A 10,872-nucleotide genomic window follows, 5' to 3' on the forward strand; every position below is an offset into this window, starting at 1 on the left:
TCCCCGCTCATCCCCGGCTTAGTGAGCTGAAAAACTTTGCTGCTATGTAGCGAGCTGAGTGGGGAAGAGAGAGGGACAGAGAGCCTGCTTGCTTTAAAGGAACCAACCAGACAGGAGCCGCATACACTCGTGTAAGCGGCTCCTCTCCTCTCTGTCCCTCTCTCCTCCCCACTCAGCGTCTCTTCTCCCGCTTTGCTGTTTCAAAGCGAGCCACGGAGGAGGGAAGGAAGGGGAACCATGGATCCTCTGCTCACGACTGCAGCAGATCCCCCCCCCCGCCACCCGTAGGCATTCCCTCCATAACACGCACAGACATTTCCCCTTACTTTCTAGGAGGAAAAAAGTGAGTGTTATGGTGCAAAAAATACGGTACCTTGCTTGTCTTGCTAGCAGACCAGCCAAAGGGATGGTTGCCTATAAGCATGCGCAGAGGGCTCTCGCCACTGAGTCCCCATTGTTGGCCCTAGTTCAAGTGAGACTTGGCAAATCACTCTTGCGGACAGACGATTGATTGATTGATTGCAATTATACACGACCTTTTTTTCTCCAAGGAGCTCAAGGTGGTTTGCTCCCACTCCTCATTTTAATCCTCATTTTAACAGCCCTGTTGCAGGGATTAAAATTTCATGAGGACGGGTTTCCTTTGACTTTTTCATTAATCCCTCACCAAGACGCCCTCCTGTTCAGTTTCCTTTTTTTGAGAGGTGTGTTATCCGAAACTTTACCTTGACATTCCGAATCTTAAAACTGAGAGACTTAAAAATTAAGACAATAATGACTTCAAAAAGGATTGGGAACCTTTTAAGATATATATATACAGAAACAATGCATTGAAATGAACTCACTTGCAGGATTTGATTAATACACTTGCAATGGACAAATACAAATAGAAAATACAAATAAGAACTAAGAGACTCAGTACAGATTAAGAAATAAGTTTATTTTATCATAGAAGGGATACAAAACTATATGCAGAACAAAAATTATACATTCTAAACCAGAAAGGGAAGTTGGGGGGGGGTATATTGAGTATGTAAAATGTAATTTGAGTTTCTTGAACATTTTAAAATTTGTATAAAAAACTTAATAGAAATTATTTTTAAAAATAAATTTCAAAACCAATTGTTAAAATTGTTAGATTTTTTTAACTCTGCACTGTTGCACACAGATTACTCATCCTCCTTGGGGAAAGATGACAATTCCTCAGCCTTCCGAGTGCTCAGTCATGCTTTGACTTGATCCATTTGGCTGTGGGTCAAGACAAAAGAGATCTTTGGATGGGCGAGATAGGCCTCTTCATCTTTCTGCCTTATCATAAAACAGGCCCTTCCATCCTTGGCTCCAGGTGTGCATTAGCGTCTTTGGCCATCATCTCTGTTGCTTGCGCCTCAGCATATTTCTCTGTCTTTAGGATCCCAAACAGCTACCGTGTCAGGAAATGTTTCTTAAAATGTGTGTCTCGTGTTAGCCAAATCGCCCGTTCGCAAAGGAGGCTTCCTACTTTCTGTCACGTCGCTGCCATTAGGTGTAATTGGGTCACCTTTGCACGCTGTCAAATGCCAAAACGCACATCAGACTCACTTGTCCTCAGAGGAGACATGCCCAGAACAGTGACTCATGCAGAAACACACTGTGTAGACACCTTTGAGCAGGCTGCCTAGGGGAGGCAGTGCAATTAATTAATTTATTTTTTTCCATTTGGGGAGCTGTAGTAAGTAATTAATGATTTGAAATATATACCGTATTTTTCGCCCTATAGGACGTACTTTTTCCCCTCCAAAAATGAAGGGGAAATGTGTGTGTGTCCTATGGGGCGAATGCAGGCTTTTCGCTGAAGCCTGGAGAGCGAGAGGGGTCGGTGCGCACCAACCCCTCTCGCTCTCCAGGCTTCAGGAAGCTATCCTCAAGCCTTGGGAGCCCGCAGGAGTTCCCACCGGGCTCCCAAGGCTTGCGGATAGCAGCCTGCAGCCCGAAACCTGGGGAGCGCAGCAGAGCGCACTCCAGGCTTTGGGCAGATATCCACAAGCCTGGGGAGACTGACGGGAGTTCCCGCCGGGCTCCCAAGGCTTGCGGATAGCAGCCTGTTCTGGGGTCTATGGTTGGGGGAAGCTCGGGCTTCCCCCACCCCAGCCCAGCACCTGGGGGGGGGGGGGAATAATTTTTTTTTCTTTATTTCCCCCCCCAAAAAACTAGGTGCGCCCTATGGGCCGGTGCGCCCTATGGGGCGAAAAATACGGTATATTTTTCCTGATTAAATTTATGCCCTGCTTTTCCTCGCAAAGGAGCCCAGGGCAGCAAATAATGAATGATAATAAAGACATATTTAAACCGCCTTAGAAACAATTCTGATACAGATGCGGACTGCGAAAGATCGCAACTTACTATTGTTATTCTTATTTATTAATTTATACAGTGGTACCTCTGGATGCAAACGGGATCCGTTCCGGAGCCCTGTTCGCATCCTGAAGCGAACGCAACCCGCACCTGTGGGTCGTGATTCGCTGCGCATGCGCGTGACCTCATTTTTGAGCATCTGCGCATGCGTGAGCGGCGAAACCTGGAAGTAACATGTTCCGTTACTTCTGGGTCACCCTAGAGCGCAACCCGAAAACGCTGCACCCCTTTGTAAGTCACTTTGGGACTTTTTACACAGCAGACTGCTACTAAATTGAAATCATCATCAGATCATAAATCAACAGGCAGTACAGCAAAGGATTAGCACATAACCAGACCTGAGCGCTAATACCCCGAGACTGCCTGCATGAAGTTTCCTCCAAGAAGAAGCTCAAGGTGCTTTTGTCCCCCGTTTCATCATCGCAGCAACTCTCTGATGGGAAGAGCTGTTGGGCAGTGGAACGGACGCCCTTGGAAGTCTGGATTCTCCTCCTCTGGAGGTTTTTAAGCAAAGGTTGGATAGCCATCTGTCGGGGATTCTTTCGCCATGATCATAGAATCATAGAGTTGGAAGAGACCACAAGGGCCATCGAGTCCAACCCCCTGCCAAGCAGGAAACACCACCAGAGCACTCCTGACATATGGTTGTCAAGCCTCTGCTTAAAGACCTCCAAAGAAGGAGACTCCACCACACTCCTTGGCAGCAAATTCCACTGGCGAACAGCTCTTACTCTCAGGAAGTTCTTCCTAATGTTTAGGTGGAATCTTCTTTCTTGTAGTTTGGATCCATTGCTCCGTGTCTGCTTCTCTGGAGCAGCAGAAAACAACCTTTCTCCCTCCTCTATGTGACATCCTTTTATATATTTGAACATGGCTATCATGATTCCTGAGCTGCCGGGGGTTAGACTAGACAGCCCTTGGGATCCCTTCCAGCTCTTCATTTCTTGCCCAGCATCCAGCAGGTACCAGCCAATTTTCACCTGGCCAGCCTGCTTGGAAATAGCCATTTGCTGTACCTGCCTTGTTTCCATGGCTCCCTCGCAGGGAACCCTTCATGCGAGGCATTCCTGGCACCGCCCTGTCTTTTCCCAGATGATTGATGGTCTCCCACCAGTGTCCCCGAAACCGAATGTGCGAGTTTGTTTGGGGCCTGACACTGCCTTTACCTGTCTCCATGCCCCGCTGCCTTCATGCCCAGCGGCCCGTGGTTATTAAAATTCCTCTTCGATACAGGGGCCTCTGGCAGGCTTCCCTCTCTTCCAGGCCTCGCGGGTTTTTCTGAGCTCCAGTCTTGTGGCCAGGCCAGGTCTGGCGTTGGCTCGAAGGGAGTTAAAAGCCCTGTGTTCCTGTCAAAAACTGTGCTCCGCGCACCTCCTTAGTGGTAATTAATGTGTCTCTGGCCGGATTTGCAAAGGCGACTTTGAAAATGCATCTTGGCCTGTACAGGTTGCTTACGTGTGTCAGAGCAGTCTGTGGAGGGAGCGATCGGCTGGAGTTGGCAAAGGGGTGGCGGAGACATTTGTCATTGTGTAAAGTGTGGCGTCGGAACTGGTATGCAGTCAGAAGGAGAAGGGAGGGAGCCTTTCATAAAATCATAGACTTGTAGAGTTCGAAGGGACCTCCAAAAGTAATCTAGTCCAACCCCTGAAGTGCAGGAATTACAGCTAAAGAACCCCTGAACAACCACTGCTGAAAAACCTCCTTGGGAGGCAGCCCATTCCACTGCCGAACACCTCTTACTGTCAGAAAGTTCTCTCTAATGTTTAGTCGGAATCTCCCTTCTTGTAACTTGAAGCCATTGGTTCGAGAGCGGGAGAAAACAAGCTTGCTCCATCTTCCATGTGGCAGCCCTTAAGATATTTGAAGATGGCTATCATATCTCCTCTCAGTCTCCTCCTAAACATACCCAGCTCCTTCAACCGTTCCTCATAAGGCTTGGTTTCCAGACCCTTGATCATCTTGGTTGCCCTCCTCTACACACGTTCCAGCTTGTCAACATCCATCCTAAATTGTGGCGACTTTAAGGCATCGACTTTCAGAACCTCAGGGATGCAGGTGGCGCTGTGGGTTAAACCACAGAGCCTAGGGCTTGCTGATCAGAAGGTCGGCGGTTTGAATCCCCGCGACAGGGTGAGCTCCCGTTGCTCGGTCCCTGCTCCTGCCAACCTAGCAGTTCGAAAGCACGTCAAAGTCCAAGTAGATAAATAGGTACTGCTCCGACGGGAAGGTAAACGGCGTTTCCGTGCGCTGCCCTGGTTCACCAGAAGCGGCTTTGTCATGCTGGCCGTATGACCCGGAAGCTGTAGGCCGGCTCCCTCGGCCAGTAAAGCGAGATGAGCACCGCAACCCCAGAATCATTCGCGACTGGACCTAATGGTCAGGGGTCCTTTACCTTCAGAGCCTCAGAATGTTCCTGTACCTGGATCAGGCCAAAGGGGACCACATATCGCCCAGCATCTTGTTCTCACAGCGGCCAACCATAAGGCCATGAGCAGGACCTGGGTGCTTCATCGCTCTCCCTGCTTGTGCTTCCCAGCAACTAGTATTCATAGACTCATAGAATCATAGAGTTGGAAGAGACCACAAGGGCCATCGAGTCCAACCCCCTGCCAAGTAGGAAACACCATCAGAGCACTCCTGACATATGGTTGTCAAGCCTCTGCTTAAAAACCTCCAAAGAAGGAGACTCCACCACACTCCTTGGCAGCAAATTCCATTGTCGAACAGCTCTTACTGTCAGGAAGTTCTTCCTAATGTTTAGGTGGAATCTTCTTTCTTGTAGTTTGGATCCATTGCTCCGTGTCCGCTTCTCTGGAGCAGCAGAAAACAACCTTTCTCCCTCCTCTATGTGACATCCTTTTATATATTTGAACATGGCTATCATATCACCCCTTAACCTCCTCTTCTCCAGGCTAAACATGCCCAGCTCCCTTAGCCGTTCCTCATAAGGCATCGTTTCCAGGCCTTTGACCATTTTGGTTGCCCTCCTCTGGACACGTTCCAGTTTGTCGGTGTCCTTCTTGAACTGTGGTGCCCAGAACTGGACACAGTACTCCAGGTGAGGTCTGACCAGAGCAGAATACAGTGGCACTATTTCTTCCCTTGATCTAGATGCTATACTCCTATTGATGCAGCCCAGAATTGCATTGGCTTTTTTAGCTGCCGCGTCACACTGTTGGCTCATGTCAAGTTTGTGGTCAACCAAGACTCCTAGATCCTTTTCACATGTACTGCTCTCAAGCCAGGTGTCACCCATCTTGTATTTGTGCCTCTCATTTTTTTTGCCCAAGTGCAATACTTTACATTTCTCCCTGTTAAAATTCATCTTGTTTCATAGATGATTGAATCATGGAATGGTAACCCAACCCCCTGCAATGCTCCAACAAGGGAGGTAGTGCACAGATGTTGTAGCTAGTATCCTCCATGAATTTGTCTAAGCCTCTTTTAAATCCATCCAAGATGGTGACCATCCATGCCTCTTCTCCCTCCCCACACATACTCTCAATGGCACATCTGCCCAGTAAGTACATGCCCCAGGATGCATTATCTCTTCGCTGTATAAATTTATTAGTTTCCTTTAAAATTAAGCCAAACCCCTGCTCTGTCAAATGCAATTTTCCACTGCCTTTGGGCTCACAGGCCCTTTTCATATATATTGTTTTCCACGTTCACGTATGAGGCGTTATGCAGTCGTCTGCCCTCCTGGCCCAGGACTTGGGAATTAGTGTCCTAATGACGGAGAATATGCAGATTTGCTTCGTTAGGAGCAGAGCAGGGAAGCAGCTTCCTGCTAGACCTCCGCTCCAAATCCCAGTGCGACAAAAATAACATTGCACTTGAGATTCCAGGAGTGTTTCTTGGGGCACTTAAAAAAAACTCTGGCTCATACTCTCCTTTAGAAAAAGGAAAGAAAGAAAAGATTTGCTTGGTCCCTGGGCTGGCCTGTGCCTAACTCTTAGGTGTATTTGTGGTCACAGGGCTTTGCCCCGTGAAACAAAAGCCTCTTGCAAGCCTTCACTAACTTGGTGCCTTCCATATGTTTTGGGCTGAGCCTGATGGGATTTGTAGTCCAAAAGATCTGAAGGGCATCTGGTTGATGAAGGCAGAGCGATTATTTTACAAGATGGAAGATGGAGCAATCTTGTTTTCTGCTGCTCCGATGTCCTTCACTGGAGGTTTTTAAAGAGAGGTTGGGTGGACCACCTCTCAGAGATTCCTTTTTCCAACGAAGGAGAGTCCCTCCAGAGCAGGAGAAAACAAGCTTGTTCCCTCTTCCATGTCACAGCCCTTCAGATATTTGCAGATATCTATCATTTCACCTCTCAGTCTCCTCTTACCCAGTTTAACATCCCCAACTCCCTCAGCCGTTCCTCATAAGTCAGTGAGATAGTGGGGATGTAGTATTTAAACAGATTTCTATTTCAATTCCAAATCAGTGTTCACCATGACACCTCCTTCTGCTCTCCCCATTCTTTTTACGTTAAGAGAGAGAGAGATAAAACTTGATTCGCATTACCCAATGGCCATAGCAACAGTAAAACATTACAGTATACACAGAAAAGGAAATTTGATATAAAAGCACCTGAATCAGCAGTCAGTTAGTGGCCCTTGTTCTGAATGCCCCTGCTATGAACCTAGCAACCTTTGCTCTTATCTGCTCATTTTGATCTGATAGGAGAAAGGCCATTGTGGCAGTGGTTGAGCGCCCTGGGATGGTTAGGACGAGAGGGGTGATGATCTCGTTCCTCAGGTCTTTGTAGAGAGCGCAAGACAGGAGGACGTGTGCCGCTGTTTCGGTGCTACCATCTCCACAGGGGCAAAGACGTTTCTCAGGCGGAATCTTTTGGAATCGACCCTCAAGAATCGCAGGTGGCAAAACATCCAGTCTTTCAAGTGTAAAAGCACGTCTGTATTTTGGGATAATAAGTTTGTGCAGATATGGGGCCAGAGAATCAAAATGGAGAGGTGGAAAATGAACATACCAAGGGCAGAATTTCCTTATAGTGGCCAGGTTGTTCTGATGCTCAATATCTTTTAGACATTGACCAATTAGACTGTTTACTTTAGTGGGGCCCTTTTTATGTTAATATTTTACTGGAGCAGTAAGTCTGCCATCTTGGATTTAGCCTAAGCAGCCTGCTGAACTGAGAAAGCACTTTCATTATGTACAGCTCTGAGAAGGTTTTGTGCAGGGGATAATCATTAACGAAGGTTTATATGAGGCTTACTAGACTTAAAGAATTGTAGAGTTAAAAGGCACACCAAGGGTCATCTAGTCCAACCCCCTACAATGCAGGAATCTCAGCTAAAGCATCCGTGACAGATGGCCATCCAAATCTCTGCTTAAAAACCTCCAAGGAAGGAGAGTCCACCACCTCTTGTGGTCGTCTGTTCCATTGTCGAACAGCTCTCACTGCCAGAAAGTTCTTCCTGATGTTGGGTCAGAATTTCCTTTCTTGTAAATTGAATCCATAGGTTCAGGTCCTGCCCTTTTGAGCAGCAGAAAACAAGCTTTTTCCATGTGACAGCCCTTGAGATCCATGAAGATGGATCATCTTCTCTCCTATCTCGGCCTTCTCTTCTCCAGGCTAAACGATACCCAACTCCCTCAACTGTTGGAAGGCAGTTTGGCTCACTGACTTCATCTCTCTCCCCTTTCACTTCGCAGGCTGCAGAATCTCCAAAGGAGGACCAGAAAGAGGAGGAGGACCCATCAGACGAAGTGGATTCTGGCAACACCGTAACCAGTGCCCTTACCGTTCAGGAGTATTTTGCCAAGCGCATGGCCAAGCTGAAGAAAGCCCAGCGTGAGGATGACTTCAGGACAGCTGAGTCTCCTCCAGCGATGGCTGAGGAGTCGGAGTGTTTGGTAGCCCAGCCCATGAAAAGAAAGTACCCCAAGCATGGTTGTTCTGAAAGTGAGGATGGCCTTGAAGGACCAGAGGCAAAATGCCCCAGGGATCTTGGCTCAAGTGAAGAAGTGGAGAAGCTCAACACCCAGAAGAAGAAGAAGAGGAGGAAGAAGAAGAAGAAATCTAAGCACTCCAGTCCTGGCGGTGGCAGCCTTAGTTGCAACGGATCTCAAAATGGCGCCCAAGAGAAAGGAAGTTGTGGCTCAGGAACTTCCGATGCAGAAAGCAATGACTCAGAAGAGCCAAGAGGAAAGAGAAAGAACAAGGGCAAAAAGCTAGACAGGGATGCAGGGGCAGATGTCAAAAAATTGAAGAAGAAGAAGAGGAAGAAGGAGACACTCTCCAGTTAACAGTTAATGCACTCTGCAGACTGTTGACCTGGTTGAATTGTTGGTTTTTGGTTGTCCTAATGTATTAATCAGGTGCCCCAATGTTCCCACATTCATACATAGAAGTAGGGAGATTATCTCTCCCTCTTTCTCACACATGCACAAACACAAACCATGCCTTGAAGGAACACACCAAGAGTTCTCATGAAGCCACATACTGCCCACCCCCTTCTTCTGCCCTGCACAGTCACCTTGAATTTTCGGCAGGTGGGGGTGTGATAACCCCTCACCCTCTCAGGTTCGTTCAGCACAAAGGAGGGTCATCTGGACCCCCTGTGTTTTCTGAAGCAATCCTGGGCTTGTATTCATTAGTTCCTTCCAACCCCCAACACACACACAAAATCACCAAAAGGAAGAGGACCTTCGATTCACCCTCCAAACAAGACAGTTAAAGTCAAAGGAGGACTGTTTCTACTCGGTTCTGGTTTTATTCCGGGCTCGCTTGATAACTTAAGAACCAAATCAGCAAGCCTTCAATCCAGTTGCTCCAGAATCCACTGGTGATTTCGTTGAATTGAATGAATTAACAAGAAACTCCTGGAAAAGAACATCAGTGGTACCCTGATTTCCACATGTTGGCAGATAAGTGATAGGATCAATACAGGTGGTTGTTTTGGACACACCTGTCCTGCCAGTGGGTGCTGCAGGGGGTCACCTACCTGAGCAAGGTGGTGGTCCCCGTCTTCTCAGTAGACCAACAGTAACACCCCAGACAGCACCAGGTGACTGGATGTTTCCACCATTTGCATTTTCCCACAATGCCCCTGGAGGTACACTGCCTCCAGGGGAATTGTGGGGAATTGAGACAGAGGCTAGACCCAGCTCTTTGGAACCACAATCTTTTTTTAAGGGAGCCCCAAGGCAGCCATCGCCACTGGGCTCTGCCAGGGCACTGGTACCCCAACTTTGTGCCCTCCAAATGTTTTGGACTATAACGTCCATCGGCACAGCCATGTGACACGGCAGTGCTGGCAGGGTCTGATGGGATTTGTAGTTCTGGAGAACACCAGGTTAGAGAAAGGTGACCTTGGCTCTTTGATTCTCAACACCCGCCATGACTAGGATTGTGTGTTCTGTTGCCTTTCAACACTCCTCCCAGCCTTTTCTCTTAATTATGAAATGCCTTGATTTACGACGCTTGGGTTGGCTTTTCCAGCTTGCGTAAGGACTCGCCATGATATAGGATGCCATAGACTCATTTGCTGCCACGTTGGCAGAAACCAATCACCCTACCAGGCTTCGGGGAAATGATGTGATGGCTAACCCAGGCGGCCTCTGTAACAGAGCCCCAAAGAAATGTCCCTGCAGAGATTGGACGGGGTGGGGTATCTGTTAATTAGTGGTTTGCAAAAAATCAAAAACCTGCATTCCTTAGGTTTTGTTGGCACACTTCAAAAGAGCACCAGGCCTTGAGTGCAGGCAATGAATCACTGCTAGCAAAACTCTGCATCGCTGCCTATTAATGCGTGAATCCAAAGACGCCCTTCAGCCTTGGTTGCTAACTCCAGATTGCCTGTTTGGGTAGTTGTGGGTTTCGGGCTCCCTTGCGAGCCTTCTAAAGAATGAAATGAAGCTTTGGGACGGAGGCCTTCTCCAATGGAATTTGGTGTGTGTTGGGTTGTTGTTGTTTTTTTAAGAAATAAAATCTCCCCCGTCTACACTTTGATCTCTGTTTTGGTGTCTGCGAAGCTTCATACGCAAAATGCAATTATTTTAACAAAGGGGAGCGCCAATCTCGGTGGAAAATCAGGTGCGAGACCAACACGGTAAACAGATCAAGCAAATGGGGTGTGTAAGAAGCCTGTGGCTGGTTTGGAAATGATCGGAAGATCACCGTATTACTCGTAATCCCTGCACACGCATGAGTACAGTCTGCTCTTTCGCTTTGGCGCATGAGATCGTAGCATTGCGGAGTTGGAAAGGACTACGAGGATCATGAAGTCCCAACTCCCTGCAATGTAGGAATCTTTTGCCCAACATGCAACCCACGACCCACATGCAACCCACGAGATTAAGAGTCTCATGCTCTAACCAACCAAGCTATTCCAGCTGTTAAAATACTTTCCTCCCTCACATCCCATGTTCATCACTGTTTCCTATCTGCTGCTTCCCTCTCGAGCAGCCAAAATACAATTTTGCTGTGGCCCGTCATGCATTCCCTAGGAATCAAAATTATT

General features: G+C 47.7%; 1 protein-coding gene across 1 annotated transcript in view; it reads left to right on the top strand.

Annotated features, from left to right (window-relative positions):
• Window positions 1-10,355, top strand: part of PINX1 (PIN2 (TERF1) interacting telomerase inhibitor 1) — a 55,107-nt gene extending 44,752 nt beyond the window's left edge. The window contains exon 7 of the mRNA XM_081001143.1: window positions 8,063-10,355. Within this exon, the coding sequence (XP_080857269.1) occupies window positions 8,063-8,656 (594 nt within the window). The 3' untranslated portion in view covers window positions 8,657-10,355. The remainder of the gene's footprint in view (window positions 1-8,062) is intronic.
• Window positions 10,356-10,872: the final 517 nt, after the last annotated feature.

This window comes from Podarcis pityusensis (assembly GCF_964106645.2).
Source record: "Podarcis pityusensis genome assembly, chromosome: 3".
NCBI classification, from domain to species: domain Eukaryota; kingdom Metazoa; phylum Chordata; class Lepidosauria; order Squamata; family Lacertidae; genus Podarcis; species Podarcis pityusensis.